A 24456-nucleotide genomic window follows, 5' to 3' on the forward strand; every position below is an offset into this window, starting at 1 on the left:
ATAATTTTGATTTGACAGTAGGCTGAGTGAAAGCCGAAGATGTGGGTGGATGGACAAAGATCTAAGAAGCGTTTTTTTCCAGACAGAATCAATTTCTGAAGTAGACAAACTAACAAACTGCACCTAACTAAAAAATCTGATATGCTCAAAAGTCTTGTAATAACTTATGTCCAGTGATAGGATAAAGGTCTGAAAGAAAAAAAAAAACAGGCTGGATTTTAGATGGAAGAAGTTATGCAAAGACAGACAGACTTGCACTGGCCTGTTTTGCTACTGCGTCGTTCTCAGAATTTATCCTCTCCCCAACCCTTATTTGATCAAGAATTTTGATCTGCATCCATCCAGAATTGAATTAGACTCCTGGCATGAAAGATGGATGGGTGTAGGAAAAAGTCATGCATTTAGAATACCTTGTGTTGTTCAGGCCGAGTCCATGACGCCTGTAGAAGACAGAGAGACAACAAACAAAAGGCAGAGCAATTCTTAGAAAGCAATCCTCATCCTGGCAAAGCTGGGAAGCTGCACACTGCATGCAAGTATTAAGTGTCCAGATTGTTTTCCGTGCATCCACAGAACCTGAGCTGAATGTCTGAATTTGCTAAACGTCTGCTGATACAATAAGAGGTATGCCTTGGATTCCCTTGTGAGGGAAGCCAATTATGTGACAACAAGAGTTTTCTTGAAGCAGTAAATGTTTGGCAAACTTTTATTTTCTGCTCTGAACACAGTGGAACGGCAGAATTGAGTCTATTGGCATCACAATCTCACAAATGTTTACAGATAAGAAGGTTATTGGTTGATCAGGATAAGGTGACTCCATTACACTGCTTCAACAGAGATGTCAGACTTCTTTGGTAAAAGTAGTACAGCAAGTATTGATTCACAATCCTTTTCTAAGGCTCAAAGCAGTAATGTGATTATAAAACCCAATAAAACGGACTGGGACTGTTGTCTTTATCATGAATAAAAAAAGCCTTTCCTGCATCTAGAAACAATAGCTAGTTCCCTGGTCAATCAAGTGATTGAACAAGTCTTGAAGCAAAAAAGGGGTTTAAAAGAAGCAATTCTGTTGCAGCTCTTCCAACACCCCAAGTGACACCTGGAAATAAATCTTTGCCTACAGGTGGTCTGTGTTGTGAATGTTAACAATATTTGTGCTACAATCTCAAATGAAGTTGTTTTTTTTCTCTTTTTTTCCTCTCATTGTTATGCTTCGATTGTATCCAGTGGCTGAAATGAATGACAAAATGTGGTTTTGGTGAATGCAGAATTTCACTATAAATGATATGATGCCAACTCTTACTATCGGGAGACAGTCAGGCTAGATTAGTAAATTTTTTTTGTGGTATATTAAGAAAGGCGTATTACCTGACAAACTAACTAAAGATGAGTTGTCATGACTTTGTTCATCACGTAGTATTCTCATCACATTTTAGTTTTCATGTTTGTTTCACATATATTTTCAGAAAATAATGGTAATTATTATAAAACCACTCAAGGCATATCTGATTCATTGTTTGACTGAGATGAACATCATTTTAACATTTTATAATGAGATATCATCAGCTATTTAGAAAAAAACATCACCTATATCAAGATGTTGGTCTAATACTCGCAAATACAGTAAACCATCTGATTGAACACAGAACTGTTTTAGACCGTGGCAGATAAAATCAGACCCAAATACTTTTAACTGTAGGAGGCAACATGCTACATCAAGTTAAATCAAAAGACACTGAAAAGCCAAACTCCACAAGACAGAAAGCTTTTTAGACGGCATGCTCTATGGATTTCATGATGCTGCAGAGAAAATGTTAAGCATGACGATGAGATGTGATGGCCGACATGGCGAGAAAAGTATCGAAGCGTAACAGGCAAAATGATAAACAGCTATTTCATCAGGTGCAACAGCAAGAAAATGTCAAGTAAATGAAAGCAATCTGCTGGAATAATTGTCGGTCAAAACAATAAATCAAACCATCAATGTTCACATCTAAAATCCCCAAAATATTAACCTCTCATAAACAATGCAGAACGCTTATAAAGGAGATCTGAAATCTTCTGACTTCACAACAGCTAAGTACCCAATATCAGTAATGAATTATCCTTTGCTATGAAAATAAGCATATTGCAGAGGGTAAAACAAGGAGACAGTAAAATACGTATTAGGAGATTCATAAGCAAAGCTTACTGTACGAGGGAAGCTTTTTAAGTCCTCGGCTGTCACAGTAAAGCATGCCATGGACCGTACATCATCACAAACGGCAGTCGACTGCATATCATCAGCACTAAGAAAGAGCACCAGCCCAATTAAAACAAGCAGCCTAACAGTCTGGAACATCACCACCTCATATCCACATGGTCTGCAGCGCTCCCTCTGCAGTAAGTGAGCTGACAAGTATTGCTGTCATATCTGTGACAGGTGTTTGTTTAAGACAAAAGGACAATGAACAACGGCAGATGCGAGCATTCAAAACAGAAGACACCACAACACAATCACTTTGCGGCGCAAACGCGAAGAACAATATGGTGACGGCTCCCTTGGGACTTATCATTTTTCCAGCCCATTGTTATTCCCTTCTGTAGAAAATTATCCCGGCTCTCAGCGCTGGCATGAATTGTAATGTCAGCATGAAGAGGGCAACGGAGAGGAGGAGGAGACATACTAAGACAAATGCACTAAACACATAAATATGCCCCGGCAGTGTTAAATTCACTGGGTGACGTCAGACTGCAAACTCCTGATGCTGCATATATTCTGTCTCGTGTCACTATTCGTTGAGCCTTGGAGCCTTTCCAGAGCATCAGAGAAAAAAATTGACTGGCATTTCAGTGTGGACACCCTTACATCACACTCAAGTAGCAAGCGTGCCGTCAATGAACAGCCTTTTGTGCTTGGAGAAAACAGTGCTCTCTCTGCACTGGCACGTAACACTTGAAGCATGCCTCTGTTTGAGATGCCCTGCCTGCACTGCCGCCACACAACATTAATTACTAATTTTCTTTAAGCATCTCATTACACAATAATCACACATTTCTTTACTCGAGTCTTTAACTCTTAACTGGTGATCTGAATGCTAGATAAGGCAGGCCTTAAAAACAGATTTAATGTCCTTGAACTTGAATTTGTTACAAACATTACAGACATAAAATGCCAACACCCAAATCAACCACACATTTTTAATGTGCTTTTAAGTTTTATAATTAGCCCTTTTTTCCACTACATCTTCCTTGTGTATAGTTCAGAATATTTTCAGATAATTACAGCTTGAAAATTCAACATCAAGCAGAAAGTTTAATACGTATTTGAATAAGCAAAACATTCATTATGTAGATAATGTACAAAGCATGGATAAATAGTTCATTTACATTTTCAGTTATTAAACAGACACACTTATCTACAGCGAACTGGAGAGAATGCATTCAAAGGAGCGAAAGAACTACAAACCACATGTAAAGTTGATGAAAGTTTTAAAATAAATAAATAAACATTTAACTTTAATAGCTGTGTAAACAAAAACAAAACTATCCCCCGATAAGCAGCCATTTGAATTTTAAACGTAGCTCTAAGCAAGCATACACCCACAAGTCTTCAACGTTTTTTTGAACACATTCCTTTTATCCCGTCTTTTTCATGTACAGGACCACAGTTTTGTATTGTGTGATACAGTAAGCTTCCTCAATCCTCACATTGTGCGCCCCTTTACTCACGGTTATCGGACAATGCTTTTTGTTTGCCAACACTTAAGACTCGGGAGTGGGAGGTTATTTGGGATGAATTACTTTCTCCTCGTGTTAACCTTTAAAACCCCAAGACCACAGTAGTGGGAACAGAGTCAAACGAAGCCAGACAAAGACTTCTGTAAGCATCAAACAGACAATGAACGGCTAATCTGTTGTGGAATACATCAGACTAAATATAGACTGTCTTTGTTTCTGACGTGATTGAAAAACAGTATCTAACAGTATTTATCCTGATCCTTTTGCTCAAACATTACACAGCAGTTCAATACGCTGAACTATGATTCAGTTAACATCATCTGCTGCATCTTAATGATCACAGATTTCACACAAAAGGTGAAATGTAATTAAAATCTTGACCCTAGGCTCTATCTTCCTTTCACTCTCACATATCTAATAGTCATTCTACATAAAGAGTAAAGTGACTAAGAGGTTCAAGCCTGTAAATGTGTAAATGTTAGCTTAATGGTACCCAGTGGAGTTTTTGACCACTAATAGCACCACACAGAGGTCTTCGTAGGTTCATCCTATTTCTAGGATTCAGGACCTGGCACAGAAACGGGTTTGGATCCACATTTTATGAGCTCAGTCGGGTCAAATTGCATTCTATTAGCACACGTTCAAGGTTTGTGTAACATTATGTGTAATACCCGAATGGATCTGACGATAATATTACACATACTTAAATTAGCAGCAAGTCATTGGCATTATAGTTCAAAAGGGCAAACAAGTTATCTGAAGTTATCCTTCAGATGCAACAAAGCTAAATGAGTCACTTTTGTCGCCCATCAGTGTGACAGCGAGTGGACTTATAAGCTGAAACAATGAGTGGATTAGACATGCTGTTTCAGTCAGCAACACGGGAATAACAGAGAACCTGGATGTATTTTGCCACCTCTAAGGAGAATGGATTAAATACATCATAGCCAGGCACAGGCAGGAAGGTTACAAATGTTGAGACTTACAGTTTCGTTTTGACAGCTTAAAAACTAACATTAAATTGTAAATGGCTATCAGCAGTAAAATCGGTGCCAAATGGGTCTATGGCTCACAGCCGGGTGCAGGTCCAAACAAGTCTGTTCCGGCTCTTGGTAGTACGTACATTTCTATGTGTTTTTGGGTTCAGGGCACAATTGTGAACCTGAAAAGACCCCTTTGACCAGTGTTTTTACATGTGGGAGCACATTTTTTTGTAGAAATACACATGGGCATGCGAGCAATGCAATAGAAGTCCCTGTTAATGGTTTCACACTACTGCACCGATTCACAGGTGGTCATAACATACATGGCAACAAATGCAAGATTTAAGAAGACTACGACCACATAAATATGGATGTAAACAATACTAGTTTTAAGGGTTTCATAAGAATCGGCTTTGCCAGAGTTTTATGTAGAAGAGAACATGTCTGTTAGACCTCCAGGTAAAACAGTATGTTTTGGTGGGCAGACCTCAACATAAACAGAAACTGTGTTTGTTTACTCCACAGGGCACCTTTAATAACCCCTAAACAGACACATTTAAAGGGTTCTTCCAGGCTGTACTCTAGCTTTGAAGCTGGAAGCAAGCCAAAACAACATAAACATTCACAAATGCCTTGAAATACTTGGCCATTCTCAAAGTAAATATTCTTATTATATTTGGACTGAGCACTGAACTATGAAAAGATCTTACAGCTCCTCTCTAATGCAAAAATGTTAATCAATCCACCGTATAAGGCCGAATACTCAATTAACAGTTGTGCTTTTTTATAAGTCATCGTCTTACTGCACAGCAAAGCAGATGAAATTGTTTACGTACTAAAATATCTGTGTATTTCCAAAGTCAACAGTCTCTTATAATAATAAAATGCCAAATAAACTTAATGTAAAGGTCACTGCTACAGTATGTGTGAGTAAAGTACTGTGTATAAATACCACTAATCTTTTTATGATCAGCAGGTTCTGCCTTTTCTTTTTTTTAATGTATGCACTTGATGTACAGTACTTAAGTTGATCAAGCTAATGCTATTCAATAAGAAATGAAAAGCACTTGGTACCATCTGGGGAGCGAAAGAACTGAAAAAATGTTGAAAAAATGGCTCATTAATTCTGTCTATTCATCACAACTACAAATTCAACAAGACAGAACACAGATCTGTACTGGCTTTCTGACCGATCAGAAATCTCACATCATTATCTGATTGGAAGAAAAAAAAAATGTTTCCCTTCACATCCTTTTGACTTTTTCAATTCAGCATGTGCACCCCCAAATGAATGTTACATTTATCACACTGATCCTAGATGAAATACAGCTGTTGTGATGATTACAGAGAGCATGACGAACGGACATCAGATGAACAAATGAAACAACACAATTAAACAATTAGCAGCCGTATCCTCATGCGTTTGTGGAAATCATCTTCCTTGCTGATCATCAAAACCAAAAAAGGAAAATCTAGGCAATCTGCATCTATGTGATTCAGTAGGGCTGCTAATCATTTCTTTGAAAACAGCTGTGAAGAGATGCCACAGATCACGGAGTAGACTACAGCACAAAACACACTGCCACCACTGCACAGCTGTGCGGAACATGACATGCGTCACGTGACATGCCGTGCTGCGGCACTCCAGCAACTGCACAGTGCAAAAATGGTGCATAATGCATATTGCAGTTTCCCGGTTTTTGTTAGTAACGCAAAGCCTGTGTGTTATGTATTTCTTAAGTCCCCCACCTGCAGTCAGTCTTCACACCTACAGTTTAGCTTTCCAGGCATTGTCTTTTATGTCACATAATGGTGAGACTGTGGGGCGTGGTGTTATTCTACCCCACTAAGTAAGGCTCTCTTCATCCACTATGACAGCTCTAAGATCACAAAACAAGCTGACATGTCACAGGCAGGAGAACAGGTTGAGATACAGCAGCTTGGAGATGTTTCCAAAAAAAAAAAAAATGCTGCTTCTCACGGGACACTGAATACCAGGACAGAGGTGTAAAGCGTTACTAGGCGGTGGGTCCGTGTCTGCCTTTCCACTGTGGGTGTTGTGGAGTTACAGAGGAAAAAAAATAGGCTTGTCGTGACGTGCGTCATATGGTGGTAGTGTGTTTTGCACTTGTGAGTGAGGCTCCACTCAAAATGTATTTTTAAATATCAAACAGTCTGTAGGCTTCATGGATGGCTGTAGACAGTTTATGCTTCCGTGTTCATGGAGAAGAGTAGCTGCAGTCTGCTTGGATTCATATCAGCTGTAATCAATTCCAATAGTGACCAGTTGTCAGGGATGACAAAACACCCCTTAAGCCTCTTCTTGCAGCACAATCCATTTCTCCATGATCACTTTGTTTCAAACACTCAGATTTTCATTTTTGTCTGCTCGGGGCAAGTGTTTGATACTCAAAAGATAAACTTTAGGTGGAGCTCTTTTACCCTCAATTTTCAAGTGATACTGACAGATACCGACAGATATGTTAGACAATCTACAGTATTATGGAGATGACAGACAGACTGAGCTGGGCTTGAATCCAGGCAACCTCATGCTGTGATGGAAAGTTTGAAATGATCGGGCAACAGCGACACAGAAATGGTGTTTCCCTTTTATTATGTTATTAACCAAATTTTCATCTGATCTCAGGAGATAAGATCAGTGAAGTTTTCAGGCTATATTTGGCAAGCATGCAGCAGTCAAATCAATTTCATGAACTCTGATGAGATCATTCCTTGGGGTTTTCAAGAAGCAGCTGGGAAATTTTCAATAAAAAGGGATGATTTGATTTCAGTGGGAGTTTTTGTCATATCTGGAGGCATACTTTACACCACTACTCCAGTACATTTCTGTGCCACGCGGATTTCATACCTGATAGATCCTGTTTAGATGTGCCTGTAGGAAGAAAATGTAGTGCATGTAATGGACTGGCTCCAGAATTTCTCTATGAGCTAAAAGTATATCTCTGAAGCATTTTCCCCCTCATTACCTCTCAACTGTAGCAAGACACCAAGACCTAGAAGAACCAGGCCATGAGGGCAACAGATGTATGAGAATACCAATCAGGTATTCCTTGTTTTTGATGGTTTGCATGTGGAACAATGTAGAAGATATTACCCAGAAGATACAAGAGTATCAGGATGTAATGGAAGATTTAAAAAAGAAAAAGGTGGCTTTTAACCATCACAGTGCCAAAAACAAATTTAAAAGATGGCAGCGGAATATCCACTGATTGAACACTATAATATAAAAAAAATCTTTTCAATCACTGGCATGAGCAGAATAATGGCAATAGTGATTGAAAATGCTAAACAAACACTTGATAATTCAAGTGCTCCAGCAAATACAATAAGAAGCAGGCGAAGTTTAATTATTGCCTTAATTAGCATGCTTATTTTGGGAATGCTATAATTGGGTTTCTGGTGATGATTTTCTTGACATTTGGAGGAAAAAAAAATCAAGTCAAATCTGAGTGTACTCCATATTACTGACTCCATATTACTGACTGAGTATCACTGAACTAATTACATGAGATCCTCTGGGCCATCTCAAAGGAGGAACTGCTCATTTGGGGTAAATAATCAGCAGTACATAAACCTTCTTCAGGGCTTGTTGCAATGAAATGGCACAAGTCCCCCACCTGCCCATAATCAATATGCCACTTGAATTTAGGTTAAAGGTATTCAATTTGTTCTCCTTCTGACTCCAGTGTCCTGCAGGTTCTCCCTGGTGGTTGCTACTCAACGTGCCCCAATTCCACGTTACATACAAATGCATGACAAAGTACACAGTAAAGAAACTAAGATACAAAGAAATAACTTTCTTATTTTGTAGACAGAGGACAGGTTTGGCAGAACAGGACAGCAAACTGCAACTGTAGAACTATAAAACTAATTTTAAATTTAGAGGCACTGCAAACTGCGAGAAAAAATAAATCTTTCTAAGGATTTTTTTCTGTGCTGTCACCAGAAACAATATACTACCATCTTTAATTTTTTGTGTAATTACGCAATTTCTCCCCCGTGTATTATTACTTAAAAAGTTAGAGCTCAGAATTTATGCACAATATACAACTGGGACACAGACTACATCTTTGAACCAGGTGTGGTTCATTAACTCCAGGAGGAATAGTACATGCAGGACACCGGCCCTCAAGGACAAGATTTAGTACCTCGGATACTAAATTTGCCAATACTGTTATCCACCCTGCCTTTATTATTTTACCTGCTCTCCTTCTGTGAACACGTGATCACCGTAGCTCCAGCTGATAGTGGGAGTGGGATCTCCTGATGCCTCACAAGTGAGAGTTACCTGCTCTTCCATCTCTGAAGTGCTCTGGTTTACGATGTATGTGATCTTGGGTTTGACTGTAAAACACAAAAGCCCAAGTCATCACAAATGCTCCGGCATAACAAGACAGCCAGGTGGTTTGGCAGCACAAGAACAATAAGTAAAAGAGCAAGTCTGTGGATTTGGGATGAGTTCAAAGGGAGGATGAGGATCAGTGGCTGACAGGTGAGGGGGATTTTTATGGCAGCAAAACTGCATTTAAGCTTTCCCAGTCCCAGCAGCAGTAAAGTTGTGATAACCATGTGTGGATCCAGACGTTATTCATGTAATAATTTATTTAGACTATCTCAAAGGAGCTGGCCTTCATTTTTGTTTGCATTTGAGGGAACTGTCAAGTTACAGTACACCTGGGGTAACCTGAAAGCGTAGCAGGGTGCCACAGCAGTGACATGAGCAGAGCGAAGCAAATTGAAGTGCTACTTCAGACGCATGCAGCTGAGTAACACTGTGCTCTCATCTTTTTCTTCCGTGAAGGATGAATGCAGGGGATTAAGCAATGTATTTAATAAATGTAAGCCTATTCAGTATAGTGAACATAATTTGTAATATTTCACACAAGGAAACAAGTGCAACTTTTTTTAAAGTTGAGTTTTCTCAACAGATAATTATTAAATATACAAAGGAACAGCTGTGTTGTCATTTTGATATTTCTAAATTAGGTACTTGAACATGTAAGTATTTATATTCCAGTCATAGATGTCAAAAGACAATCAGTAGGATTGGGATCAGAGCAGACTTTTTTTTTTTTAAATAGACTGCATGAGCCATGTAAACCCTAATCCATTCCAATCCTTTGTTTATCATTAAAACATAGGAAATAAGGATGAAGCATATATCGTGAGCGAGACGACCTCACAACAACACAATCAAATGACGTCTTTGCTAAACCTTGCAGCTACTACAGCTCACATATTTTCTGCATTCAAGGTGTTCAGCGTTCAAGCTATTTTCTTGACTAATTTCAATGCAGCCCCATTTAGAGCCCCCGAAAGCCATTTTCTCAAACAAATTCTCCCTTTTTATGGTGAACACGAACACAAAATCATCTTCTAAAGATAGGCCGGTTTCGGTTATTTCTTATGAAAATAACCAATTTACTGTTTTTATCTCTGATCTTCTTACTGGTTTGAAGTGGATGATGTTCAGCTGTCATCTCATGCTTCCATTAGCAACATCTGAGCCCAAATCAGATGAAATTTGTGAGGCTTTCCTGCTACAGATGCTGCACTGTCAAGCAAACTGATCAAAAATCACACACACAGATCCTGGAGAAAGTAGGTCTTTAGTGTTAAGTGTGTGATAGATAGTACTTATGTTTATTTTTCAGCTTTAACTATTATTATGGCTTCTTTAGTCATTCATATTTAATGTTACAGAGACACAGAAATATTTGCATTTTAACCTTAGTTTAATGGTGTGCACTGTTCAGCTCTATTGTGTTATAAATATCAAAGCATGCATTTAACAGGCATTTAATACTGAAGAATCCAAGACATGTTTACAGTTTTCAGATGCATAAACTGATGCTTAGAAGAAAGCATGTTACTGTAGCTTTTTCCACATTGATGTGAAATAACTAGAGCATTGTGAGCAAATCTTTGTGATAATGAGGTAAACAACACATTCTGAAAGCTGTCCTGGGTAATTTTAAGATAATTGTTTATCCATTGAGCTCTAAAGAACCCCAGGTTGGCCACTTCTTTTGTTTTGAAAAATACACTGCCCGAGCTAACGCAGTCCAAAATTGAATTGACAAGTACACGATCGGACACCAAGATTGGGATTGAAATTATGGCTGTGACATAATTGTGATGTGACAAAACAAAGACAAAAACAATCTGCTGGGTAAAAACAAAGAAAAAACTTCAAAGAGTTCAGCTTAACTCATCCCACTTGGCCTGTTCTCTAAATCCTTAAGCTCCATCCCGACACGAAACAATCACAACCCACACCGAAACAACACCTTGTCTTGTATGCCTTCGAAAACAGACACAAAACCATACTACTGTTCTTCCCCCACCTACATACTCATATACCTCATTCCCACACACTTGGATCATTTCATATTGCCTCTTTAGTTCATGTCTGTATATAAATCACTGCGCCTTACCAAACACTCTCAGACTGAGTTCCTGCTCTGCTTCCCCAGCCTTGTTCTTGGCAATGCAGGTGTATTCTCCCTCGTCCAGTTTGGTAACATCCATTATCGTCATTTCTGAGCCATCTTCATTAAAACTGTACTTCTCTCCTGCCTCGAGATCCACTTCATTCCTGTAGAAAAGCAAGTGTTACACCATATCCATCTATCAAGCACCATTCTTCAGCTGCACCGTGTTCCAGCATTTTCTTTAAAAACCATGATCCCTACGTCTTCAGAAAATATGCAGAAGTTTCTCTCTACATCCCTGAAAGACAAAGTGAAAAGGTAATAGAGTGCAAGTGTGTAGTGATGTGAAAAAAGAGGTGAAGAAGAGGTGAAAGCGGAGAATCTCAGAGCAGAAAATGTTTTTGTTAAATGAGTGTGATAATGTTTTTCTTTCACGAGCCTTTTGACATTTGATGTTTACAGTCAATTTCAACAAAAAAATGCCTCATTTATTCTAATTTTGCTCAAGTGGAGCATAAATTGCTTGTCACCACTGAAAACCATGTAAATTAGAAAATGTTTTCTGGCCTCTGACCTGACTGTGATCACTTTTTGTGTTTCCATACAGTTTTTGACAAGCTGCAGGTGCTGTCTAACTGCACAAGTTTAAAAACGGGTATAACTAACAGAAGCAGTAGCTCCTGGGCTGTTGCGCTTCTTGACCCTGAATCTAAGCTGTTGACAGAGCTAGCCGCTGTCTTGGAAACAAGACGAACAGGAACAGTTTAACAAAGCAGGAGCCTATCAATGACTGTATTCAGATGCACTGAATAATGTGGCTATTGTTGACGTGCTCGTCTTCAGGTTACACTGTTTACATGTACCTTTGATACCCTGTGATTAAGTGTCCTATTGCAATGAATAAATCAGCTAGTAGAATATCTCTAATAACCCAGAGTGTCTTGCATACAGATACAACAGTGCACCGGCACTTAGAGCAGCATTTGACTGCGGTATACTGAGGCATATTCCTAATAACATTCCTGATGTGGGTGTGCTGCTGGATGGGTTCTTAAATGTAACCATTGCAATACCCACCTGTAAAAGCCAACTGGCAAGCAAACCTCATGAATATTCAGTCCAATAAAGCATGAGCATACAGCTTACCTCTGACAACAAACTGCACCAGTGTGCTATAATGTTCATTTTTCAATGTATTCTGTTTCTGTTAAAACCCTTACTTCACATCTTTATGTAATATTATTTGCATTATTTACATTCTTATATAAATAATGCAGTAGCCTATTAAAACAGCAGGTTACTGATGGTAACATTACATATGTCATGTAAGCCCGCTATGTTATAAAACATCATAAAAACCAATACACCAGAGAAACATAATTGGCTGTAATGAATATCATGATTACATTATACTTCATATGCCGCAGAAAGTAACACTGTAAAATAAGCCACTTGAGGAAAAAATAGTCAGTGGAAAAATCTGAAAATATAGAGGAAACATCATTTGTTCTTTTTTCCAGGAAGAATCTAGCTGATATCTGGTATTAAACAAAACCAACACAGTTTATTATTTTTGACTGGTTATGCCTCATTAGGCTGTTTCTGCCAACTTTTACCTCTGTTGACGCCATGTGTCAACAACCATTTGTGCCATTTACAACACCCGGCATTACCAAGTGAAAGATTAGTTTCTAACCACACTAGCAACAGGGTGCTATGGATCTGTCACTTGGTTTTTTTCACTATTCAGTACAGTTCAAACTGAAGTATTTTCAAGACCCAGTGTGTAGGATTTAGGGGCATCGAACAGGAAAATTGCAGATTTTTATTGTGTATTTTTTTGAGCTTCTATTGTGTATTTCTGATTTTATTTGCCATGTTCTGGATGTACAGCACTTTGCTTCAATCTGTGGTTGTTTAAAGTGCTTTATAAAAAAAGTTGGATTGGATTAACACAAAACTAAATAGCATTTTCTCACTTCTCTCTTTTCACATATATAGAACATAATTGTTGTCATCAGGTTTCATTAGCTACTTCAGTGGATTACTACAGATATTTAGGAATTGTATTTTGCCATTTAGTTTGTTAAACTATATCCAGTGTGTGCAAGCTAGTGTATGGTTTGTCAGTTTGGGCTACAGCAGAATTCTATCTGCAGATGAGGAAGGGCTCATTCTAAGCTCATTCAGCTACAGGTAATTATGCACAACTAAAAACATAGTTATGAATACTACATTCCATTTTTGCAAAAAGATCCTGCTAAATCCTACACACCGGTCCTTTAATTATTTCACTGATTCAGATGGAATTTTGTTTTGGTTCAAAATGAAATGTCTCGACAAGTATGGGATGGACTGCCATAGAAGTTGGTAGATGGATTAACACCCTCAGGATAAAATATAATAACTGTAGTCAAAACTTGCATTTGACCATACACATGCAAAACTAATGACATTCCTAAAAGCCTCAACTACACTTTATGTTTGATGCCAATTAGCACGTTAGCACACTCCCAGGCTAAACTAAAAAAGTGAATGTGGCATTATTCTGTTAAACATCAGTGTTTTAGCATAGTCTGTGTGAACATGTTAGCATTTAGCTTAAAACACCACTGTGCGTATGTACATCCTGACATAATTGGCAACTAGTGTTACTAGGACAACTAGTGTTGTAACTAGTTTGTTCACTTATGTCCAAAGAATTATTTTAAGGTTGATATAATCAAGTTTAGACTCTGTAAAGCTTCAGGTTACTTACAATAAAATAAATTATCTCTACTGGTCAATAATGGGTTTGTGTAAATTGTCAGAGATGACACAAAAATTAATACAGAGTGAGTTCCTTACATGCAACAGAATACACTGTAGTATTAGCTGAAAGACTATCATCACATGTCCTGAACAATTGTAGGTTACTTAAGTAATTGATTATTTGGGCAATACACTGTTATTGAGTGCAAATGCAAATGCTGAAAGCGTTTGACTCCAGTTGCCCACTGAGTTATACCTTGTCCAGGTGACCATGGGTTCAGGATAGCCATCAACAGCACAAGTCAACATGGTGGGCTGCCCAACATCGGCTGTGGCATTTACCTCTGACTGCCATATCCTGATGGTCGGGAGCACTGAGACGCAGAGAGATATATAAATAATGATGAAACAGGGAGGAAACCTCAAATCGGCAGACATACACATATATAGGCAGATGGTCATATAGGTACAAAGATAGACAGCAGGTGGAAAAGCAGAAAGGGAAGCGGTGACAAATTCAGAGCACTTATTTTAGGCACACTCATTTGCTGGGCTCAGAAGTTGCAGGAAACAGACTTCATTAGCATGGAACATCTTTGATACACGGTTGCTCTGGGCAACTGTTTCCACACTGATGTTGAGCCTGGCCGCCTCTAAGGATCTACAGCTTATTTAAGCGTCATGGGACACCTGCCACACAAAAAACACGTGCGCAGGAACAAAAAGAAAGAGGAAATACTGTGAGGGAGAGAGGGCTGCTAACCATTCACAACGACCTTGATGACACGCAGATCAATCTCGCCGCGGGCCATGAGGCGACCCTCACAAGTATACAAGCCCTCATCTGTCTTCTTTATGCCACGGATTTGAAGGTGATTGTTGCTCAGTACCTTAAATCGAACTGAAAAGAAGCACATGATAAATGCATTATTAGGTGCATAAATATACACAACATGTTTACAACAACACTGCCTAAGTATTTAGTGATAAACAGCTGTTCTGCCAACAAGCTTGTGAAACAGAGCAATGAATAAAGAAAACTCTTGTCTGAATTAATTGACCAATAAAATATTTACTTCACTTCAACAAAAAATATGTTAACAGTGATGTCTAAGTAACTGATGTGTCTACACCATTATTGGAAAAAAACGTATCTAATAGAGCTTTTTCTCCATTAGATATGACTGAAATGGCAGTGGAAAAACAACTGTCTTATTTTAGGGCTCATATTTTTTATGTTATTTCCACTTTATGAAATTAATTTCAGTACATCCAACACCCCTTCCACCAGCTCCAAAATAAGAGGAATAAGGCCCAAGCCCACATGAACTCCTTCAGTTTGAGATGAAATGTGCGCCGAATAAATTTAATCATGTAATAACCCAAAATACTATTACAACCCACACATGAGTCCGTGTTATTATTTTCCAGTGAGCAATACCAACACTACCATACACATTATTATATTGCTCAGTGTCAAGGGTGAATAACAGAGAGTCAATTGTATTTTCAAATTCAAAACCAAATTAATTTTTCCCTTTCAAAGCACAGGGTAAACCCTGGAGAAGAATGGCAACAAAAACAGGGCATAAGCAATTTCAAGCCTCTAACACTGGCAAATCTGCATATATATCATTAAGTCGCTTGTCTTTGGGTGCCTGTGTGTGCTTAAATTTCAAATATGTTGTCTATGATCACCAGATTTGAAATAAATTACTAACATTCATATTTAGCCTTTTAGGCTGGACCTTTGATTCTAATACTGTTTTCACTGTTGACTCTTTATATGGTTCAACCAAACTGTAATAAGACAGTAAAACTCCTCAGAGTTACATCCTCATCATGTTTCACACACTAAAACTGAAATATACTTGATTTCTATAAAGATTTAAGGGACGATGTTGTGGACACTACAACAAAAGCTGACAAAAAAATATTGAAATGTCTTACAATATACAAAATAAGTGAGTACACCTTTGTGACATTGTATTGCAATATCAGTTAAACATCAAATGATTCAAAATTGTAACACCTTATAATAATTGCATCACTTTAAGTTGAACAGTACTTATTTACTCTTATGTAAAAGAAAAACAAACAGCAAAGGAACTCAATGCAAAAAAAAGTAAGTCATTACTAAGATATAAATCTTTGTATTTTAATACTTTAAATGTCTCAACTCTTTTTTGATAACCACTCTTCCTCTGCATGGAGAATGCCAGTGTTCATATTTGTTTGTAGAGATGCTTTGCCAATTGCCACCAAGACATTTTTTTTCAGCTGCTCTTTGCTGTAGACATTGTGTTGCTCCATCTTTCTTTTTAAAATACTCCTAAGGTGTTGTGTTGGATTCAAGTCAGACGACATACTTGTCCACAGTTTTCACTTGTTTCTTGTTTAGAAACTCTTGTGTGAGTTTTGGCAGTGTGCTTTGGATCGTTATCATGCTGCAATATTCCTCTTCTGCCAAGCTTCTTCAGACTGTGCGTTATCCTGTCAGCCAGTATTTTGGCGATTCCATCTATCAATGTCATCTCCCCAACAGCTTTTGCACTCATCCAGCCCCATATCATCACACGCCCACCCCTGTGCTTCATTGCCAGGAAAATGCATTCACTGTGGTAGTCCTAGCCAGCTTGATGCAAAATATGCTGGACTCCATCTGAACTAAACAAATTTGTTTTGTTCTCAGTTGAATGTGCTCCCAGTATTCATCAAGCTTCTGTTCATGCAATTTAACCAAACTTAATCTTGCAGATTTGTATTCAGCAAGCGAGGGTGTCTTTCTTGGACACTGTCCGTCAAGGTTAACGTTATACAATGCCTTTCACACTGTGAGCTGTCACAGAAACTCTGATTTTCAGTGATAACCCCTGTTCCAAGTCTGAAACATTTGTCCATCTGCTTTTTAGAGGCAGATAGTGAAAGTAGCACAGACATCTAAAGAAAGTAGTCTGTGGCATCATAAGGACAGCTACTGCTGACCTAATTTGTGTTACTATGGATCATTACTGTGGCCTTTTTCCATCTTTGTGAAGTTGCACAATCACATTTTCCTGCTCCTCTGGCAACTTTTTTCCACACAGAGCCATGGTGCCACAGTGCAGGTAGACACAGGCACAAAACTGAGGAAGTTCTGGTGTTCATAGGTCATGCTTATGCAATCTGCCAAATTGTAAATCGCAGGTGTTTTCAACTTTATTTCAGTTCTAACAGGTTTTCTAACTTACATTGAGTTTCTATTTTAGTGCCTGTATTTTCTAAATAGTGTTTCTGAATTATCTGTTTTTGGCTGATCACAAGAGGATATACTTTACTGTGAAGTCAGAAATATTGCAATTATTGAGAGCTGGTAGAAGTCTGATTAATTTATCATTTTAGTAATATTTCACAGGGGTGTACTCACTCTGTTGAACTCAGTAATTCATTCTCATTATTTCACATTATGAGATTAGGCTAGTTAGACTACTATAGAACTGTTCTGCATCACAAGCTGAAAGCAGCCAACCACCTAATCAAGTGAAAGTGAAATAGAAATCCCATGCAGTTCAGAGACATCTTACCATCTTTTTCCATCTGTATTTTGGTGCCTTTGTATTTCCAGAGGACGGTGGGTGGAGGTGAGCTGATGACATCACAAATGATGTTGGCATTGTCTCCTTCATTAAATTCTTGGGGTGAGGGTGCATTTGTGAAGGTGATTTTTTCTGTAATGAAACAAGTGAAACACATTTTTTACTCAGTGAGATAATGAGTCTCATCAAAACACAGTTCACTCTGTGTGACAGGTGGATAAGAGTAGACTTTTATTCAATACATTTCTTAAGCCTCTGTAATAAAATAATTCTCGAACGGTAATTTTTATTCCAATAACTCAATTTCACAGCCAAAAATGGTCAAACTGGAAGAATGCTTAAAACATTTACTAATCACCACACTTTTCAGCATACCAAAAATCCATTACTGAATACCTTTCACAAGCTAAGGCTTGTTATCATTCTAGAAAGGCTCCCCTGACTCCCCTGACGGTTTAAGTTACCAGAACTGAAACAATCTGCAGCCATTTCTAAAAGTGATTGGCTAATGGAATTTGCTGGGGGCCTCTATGCGGCATAGAATGAAGTGCTCCCGTTACCTTACAGACTTGACTTAAGGCGCAAGTTCCAGAATCGCATTCGGCTTCCCGGCTATAAAGCTGTCTCATCAAGGCTTAACATATGATGCCATTTGTAGCCACATTGTGCAGCTCATTTCTTGAAACGATCGGTAAAAGTTTTAATGCAAAATCTACTCCTGTAAAACCCACTGCCTGCAGGGGGCACAAGTAATGATATTCCAGCGTACAGTATGTTATCATTTATTTTCTTTGCAGGGGGTGACTTTGCAAATCATATGCAAACTGCCACTGTTCTTTCCTATGGATGGCAGAAGTTAACGTGTATAACTGCTTTGAATATTAGCTTGCTTAATGTGAAACTGCAAACCATAAAATAAAGCTGCAATGATATTCTGCATAATACTGTACAAAGTACTGTATATCGACTTCAATACGTGATGTCTACATGGGTGACCACTTCTCATAAAGACCTAAGATAGGTACTGAAATCACAAAAAAGTTTTATTTGGAAAAAGACTTCATCTCTGATGGACATTTGCTGATGCTTGGCATTCATGGAAAATAAAACCCATTACTCAAAAGAACGGCACAACAGACAGGATCATTAAGCAGCCCTCTAATGGTCTTCCGACCGTTTATTGAACTGATGAAAAATCCATCCTCACTTGAGAAGAAAAAGAGTAATGTGTTGCCCTTGAGCAGTCAATAAAATACTATGAGTTCAATAAACAGCCTTCTTTTTCTTCTATGCTCACACCACTCTATAATTTAGAGAGAGAACTATATCGGTGAGGGAAATACTTACGGAAGATTTTTACTTTGACGGTTGACTCCCCTTGCTGGTCTCCACTGGAAGCGACACATTTGTATGTCCCCGCATTTTCAGTCCCGGCTTTGTACAGAGTGAGGGTGGAAGATGACTCATCGTTACGGGTTACCGTTATGTCTGGTCTATTCGGTTCTATCCTGTCCCCGGTCGGTCCAAACCAGTCTATGTGCTTGGCAACGCCTACAACTAAGAGCACAGACAGAGCACAGCAGAAGATAAGAAAACAGGTTTCTTTAAGATGCACATTTCACATCAGTGAAGTCAATCAGTGCCCACAGACTGAACACTATAGGTGGTTCATGCTACTGCATGAACTGAAATCTGCAGTTTATACACTTAAACTGTATATAACAATCAACATGTCAGGAAAGAAAAATATACTCAAAAAGTTTTTTAAAGGTCTTCCACAAGGTTTTCCCCTTAGACCGATATAGAGAACAAGAAACAAAGGACACTGAAGGAAGCACCATGCAACAAAGGCTTGATTGAGTGATAAGACTGAAAATCAGAGCATTTCATCTACATGAATACATAATACAAATGATAGACCTTCAAGTAATCAGTACACCACTTAACAGATAATAAAGATGGCTTGCTTGCTTGTGAAGTTGTTAAACCCTGCAGATAAGAATGACTGGTTCTTAATGTGGAGTACTGAGTAGTATTTTATTAATTATACTTTAAGTACCATTTAAGATGCAAGAGTTTTTATGTGTCACATGCTCATACAGTATGTGCAATGAAATGCACACAAAGACAATTTATGCAGTGTGCACACATAGTGCCAGCAAATCAACTTGAATCATTTTTGAGAAAACGTCTTCCAATTTATTGTTTTATTTTTGGCATTAGGATGGTTTTATATATGTGTTTATATTCTACAATTTCATTTAGCAGATGCTTTTATGCAAAGCAAGATACATCTGAGAGTAGATACAAAGGGTTTTCTAATCATCCATTTCAACACAATTAGCTAACACAGTGTAATATTAGAACACAGGAGTGATCATTGCTCTAAATGGGCCTCTGTACCCCTATGTAGATATTCTATTATAAAATCCCCAAAAATATTAAAAACGTAGACAGACGAAATCTAAAAGCTAATAGTAAAGGTGTAGGTGTCATAAGTAAAAACTCTAAGCAAGATAAACTTACCTTCGCACATAAAGAATTTGGACTCTCCAAGACTTATCTCCCCGTGTGTTGGTGTGATCTGCACTTCCAGTGAAACTACAACAGAAAAAAAGCACAGAATACAAAATCAGAAACTACATATTAAATGAGGCGGTGTTTAAGAATGCAGAAATGCTCGACACCGTTTCAATATTATGAGACACTACAATTGTTCAAACAGAAAACACTGATATTTTATTTATCCAAAAAGCTGATAAGACCTGCAGCTGTTGACATACCAACGCGTGCCATCCACAGGCAAGCACAAAAGCTGGCACCTGCAGGCAATCAGTACTACAAGTGAGTGTTTTTTTTTAACCATTTCTATTAGATAAACTTTGATTTGTTAACTACTGCAAAGACCACTAGGTTTCATTGTCTGTCTGCCTGGACTTAGAATCTACCTGTACTTGCAGTTTCATAGTCACAAACGCAGCTATGCATTTTTGTTTGATTATCTAACATCCACTAAAAGCTGGCGTGAGACAAACTTTGTGTTTAATAGTTGTTTCTATTTGGTAAACAGGTGGGATAAGTACTAAAGCTGGAGTGTAGCACTTTTACATATAGATCCACTACATTCAAGCCCCTGCCAAATAAGCTCACACAGTGCTGATAAAACCTGTCAGCATCAGATAAATCTCTTTGTATTTTGCAGCACGCCAGAGTTTCAAATCTGATTTCTATGGCAACATTCCCATGCTTGCACACCAACAGTGAGAGCAGAGTAGAGTTTACATCAACCAGCAGCCATTGGTTTATCAGTGACGGAGAGGGAAGCACATATAGCCAGAGAGATGGAGTGTGCAGCAGCAGCAGCTAGGAATACATATGGAGGTAAAATCTATAGTGTCCAAGAAAGGTTTCTGATGCTCCAGACAAAAAACTCACCTGTATCTTTGAACATACATCAATATTTTTACAGCAACTGAAAAGGCAGTCGGAACGTTACATCTGTTAAAAGCAATGTCCATGCCCATCAAGAAAATAATTATGCCAGTTTGGCCCTAGCAGCCCTATTATTACTGAAAAGATGAACATTTCTTATTCCTCTATTGCCTGCAGTCATCTTGTCCTTTCAAGAGAAATAACATCAAGCCAAGACTGCAATTATTCAGTTAAAATTCAGCAGCGGACAAGAACCAGCGCTGGGCTCCCAATGTACCTTGAAATGAATTATTCTCAAAATGCTTCAGAAAATTCTTAGAAATCATGCTGTCTGGTTCGCGTCCCTCAGTGGGAAGCTGCACTTCATCAAAGGCTGGATGAAAAGGACAGATTTCTATTATTTGACACGAACGGCAGTGTGGCCGGAAACGCTTCCGTGCTTAATTAGAACAAAGCACCACTTGTTTCCTCCCAGGGGGGGTAGTCAGGGTTCCAATGGTTGACTAAGAAGTGTGACTAAATGGGCCAAAAATTCAGCACTATAATATGCATGAGCAAGACTGTGCTAATGTACATGTACCACGCTGGAGGTCAGGGTGAGAGAGGACAGACAGGGCCTTCAATCCACACAGCGAAAGAGGACAATGAGGTCTAATGGAGATGTCTGGAGCAAAAACGCAGAATGATTTCTGTAATGTCAACTCGTGGAGCGAATAGGAAATTATTGATTTATTTTAGCCAATCTGTTTCAAGTCTTCCCATAAAAATGACATTCCCCCTAAAGTGAAAATGTAAAGCCAATTCCACCTTTGAAGCCCAGGAAAATCAAAGGTTAGCAGAAATCCATTGCCAATACCCTGTTCTTTATTTCTAGTAAATTAGAGCAAGAAAGCTGTTCAGACAGTCTCATTATTTTTGCAGCATGTATTTACTTTAATCAGATTTTAATGAGCACTTTTGCCTAAGTAATTTTTTTCTGGATTTAACTGATAAACTGTAAATAAGCCTTTCTAAATTAGTTGAAAATGAACAATTACTGAAATACTAGGCACTGACAGATACATTCAAACTCCCACATGGTTAAAATCCCTCTTTTGTAATTTTTGTGATTGTAATAAATTTGTGGTTACATTCATTGAGCCCCTCACAACTAGATAGCCTCCCAACTTTACAAAACAGTATGAATTTTACTGAAGGAGGAACTGAGGAACCAATAGCTTAAACTTCACACAATTATGCCCCCTCACTACCCTACCCACTGCTTCTAAGGTAAGCCGTCCACAATAAGCAGGTGCCTTTCAATCCACCAAATTTACTTACTTTCTGAAGCGGCTTTTGACAATTCTAAAATGTCTCAGCTAAGAGTAAAAGCAAAGGAAACATTCTGCTTTTGACAACAAGAGTGAACACAAGTGTCTTCATGCACTACCAGCATTCAAGGTACAGTGGATTATTTTTAATATTGATGGCACAATAGCAGGAACAGGTGCATTGTGTGGCTAATGTAGCTAACGTTACTATTAGCTTTGATTGTAAGTGAGGAATCTGTAAAGCTAAAGGACACCCAGAGAAGGTAGAGACTTAAAACTGGGGCTGCGTGGGTTACTGTATTTTCATGTCATTATGTTTCACTGCTACCTAAGCCAGGGTTTGCATCTCTTCTTCACTCATATATACATCATCTTAATAGAGACAATTTCAAATAAAGCTTTTCTTGTTCACATATTTTCTTGTTTTTAATCTTGAACACCCTAATTAGTAATAAACAGTGACTACAACATGACTACATGTCAGTCACTTGAGACCCATTTCCAAGCACTACTAACATACTCATTTGACAACCGCAACATCGTCTGACAAACTCACCGTACACATTAAATACAAAAGATGTGCTGTGAATTCAGAGATATTTTCATATAAAATTATCTCTCTCCGAACAACATGACCAATTTTAGAAATATCTGTCTAAAAAATTACAACTGATCAATTAATTGTTATTTTTCTGTTCATAGATTATGCACTTCAGCTTTTAACCCATCAACCTCCCAGAATTACATACAAGATATAATTACTGACACTAAAAAGTCTAAACCTGAACAAACGAAAGTGTTTTCTACATTTTCCAGAGACTGACATTAAGTGTGATCTGTCATGCCATCAGAGTGGCAGTGAAAGGTAGATACTGAATGCAGGCTAGGAAAATCACTGTAATTTGCATTGTCTCTGCTGTCACATTATCCTCATTTGAGTCAATAATACAAAGCGCAAAGCACTAAAATCGACAGTTATTCATTTGTTTGAGAGTTTTATTTTAAAAAGAATCTCATTTTGGTGGACAGAATTTGATGTATAATCTGATGGAACATCAAACCCAGACATCAGCACACAACTCGTTTTTACATACAAACAACTCACAAAAAACAATGATATGCTAATTTTATGGAAAAGGTTTATGGATTTTGTTTTAATTGCACTGAGCAAATAAGAACGGTTGGTATTCATTTAGTCAAATGAACAGGCAACTCATCTGCAGAGAAAAGCAAGCTGATGATGATTATTCAAGTTGAAAAGTTTGTCTGTACAGCCCATTATCACTTCTAATGTCTGAAAGGGCTTTACAACTATAATATTTTACAACCCAGACAAAGATTTACCAGCAAAAACACACTGACAAACACACAAAATAATAACTGTCTGAGAAACAACAAATACAACAATTAGACAGTAGAAAAACAAAAGGGAGTTGGGCACTGATGTAATAAACCCATTACAAGAAGTTCAATAAAGGAAGAATGTCCAGTAAAGGTTGAGTGGAAAAAGCCCACACAGATAAGACCATGAAAAGATCCATTATCAGAGCTAGGGAGGTGAAGTGGCAATTCAGTAGAGGGGTGAGTTGTGGGGCAACCGAGTTTACATTACAAAGAAGAAATGCCACATCTACACCACCATCACTGGCTTTCATTAGTTTTTCATACATTGACTGAAATAGCTGGACTCTATGTGTGTTTACGTGGTCCTGAAGTGTTGAAGAAAAAGTATTTGTTCAGACACTTATTCCCTTTGACATTTTTTCACAGCAGAGACATAAAAGCTGCAATTTAAAATAAAGCGAGAAAACTCGCTCAGGATTTACTGTAACTCTGTAATATGTCAGAGAAATGCAGAAGCTGCAGAACTATCCAGAACATACTAAATGCTTACCATAGCACTGTGTTTGAGGAGTAAATTAAGTGCAAAAGTGAGTTACTCATTCAGGCTGGCATGAGACAGTCTTTTGGGACAGAATGACAACGTGTTCATGATTAGTTGTGTATGCAGTTGTATGGACACAAAGTCTGTAATCTTGAATCAAGGCAAAGGAGCTAACTCCCAAATTCTTTCTGATTTTCTAAATTCTCACATGAAAATAGTGATTGGTATCTCGGCTGCTTTGACTTGTTTTGAAAATTCAGTCACTGCTGAACAGGAGCTCCATCTCATGTTTCCCTGCCTTTGGCCTGCTCAGGTCACTGCTGTGTCAGTCCTCAATGTCATTCA

The 24456-nt window shown here is 38.2% G+C and overlaps 1 protein-coding gene across 9 annotated transcripts in view; it reads right to left on the minus strand.

The window, feature by feature from the left end:
• The window catches only part of ncam1b (neural cell adhesion molecule 1b), an 81360-nt gene that overhangs the window by 25002 nt on the left and 31902 nt on the right, over positions 1 to 24456 (minus strand). For 5 of the 9 annotated variants that reach the window (XM_022211444.2, XM_051957840.1, XM_051957839.1 and 2 more), the window contains exons 2-10: positions 20011 to 20085; positions 18832 to 19041; positions 17473 to 17616; positions 14673 to 14810; positions 14166 to 14283; positions 11162 to 11322; positions 8926 to 9068; positions 7573 to 7596; positions 411 to 440 (exon numbers count right to left, since the gene is read on the minus strand). In XM_022211444.2, coding sequence (XP_022067136.2) covers positions 411 to 440; positions 7573 to 7596; positions 8926 to 9068; positions 11162 to 11322; positions 14166 to 14283; positions 14673 to 14810; positions 17473 to 17616; positions 18832 to 19041; positions 20011 to 20085 — 1043 coding nt within the window. The remainder of the gene's footprint in view (positions 1 to 410; positions 441 to 7572; positions 7597 to 8925; positions 9069 to 11161; positions 11323 to 14165; positions 14284 to 14672; positions 14811 to 17472; positions 17617 to 18831; positions 19042 to 20010; positions 20086 to 24456) is intronic. The other 4 variants (XM_022211468.2, XM_051957843.1, XM_022211485.2 and 1 more) reach the window with 2 other exon arrangements.

The sequence above is a fragment of the Acanthochromis polyacanthus genome, chromosome 13 (genome assembly GCF_021347895.1).
Source record: "Acanthochromis polyacanthus isolate Apoly-LR-REF ecotype Palm Island chromosome 13, KAUST_Apoly_ChrSc, whole genome shotgun sequence".
Classification (NCBI taxonomy): domain Eukaryota; kingdom Metazoa; phylum Chordata; class Actinopteri; family Pomacentridae; genus Acanthochromis; species Acanthochromis polyacanthus.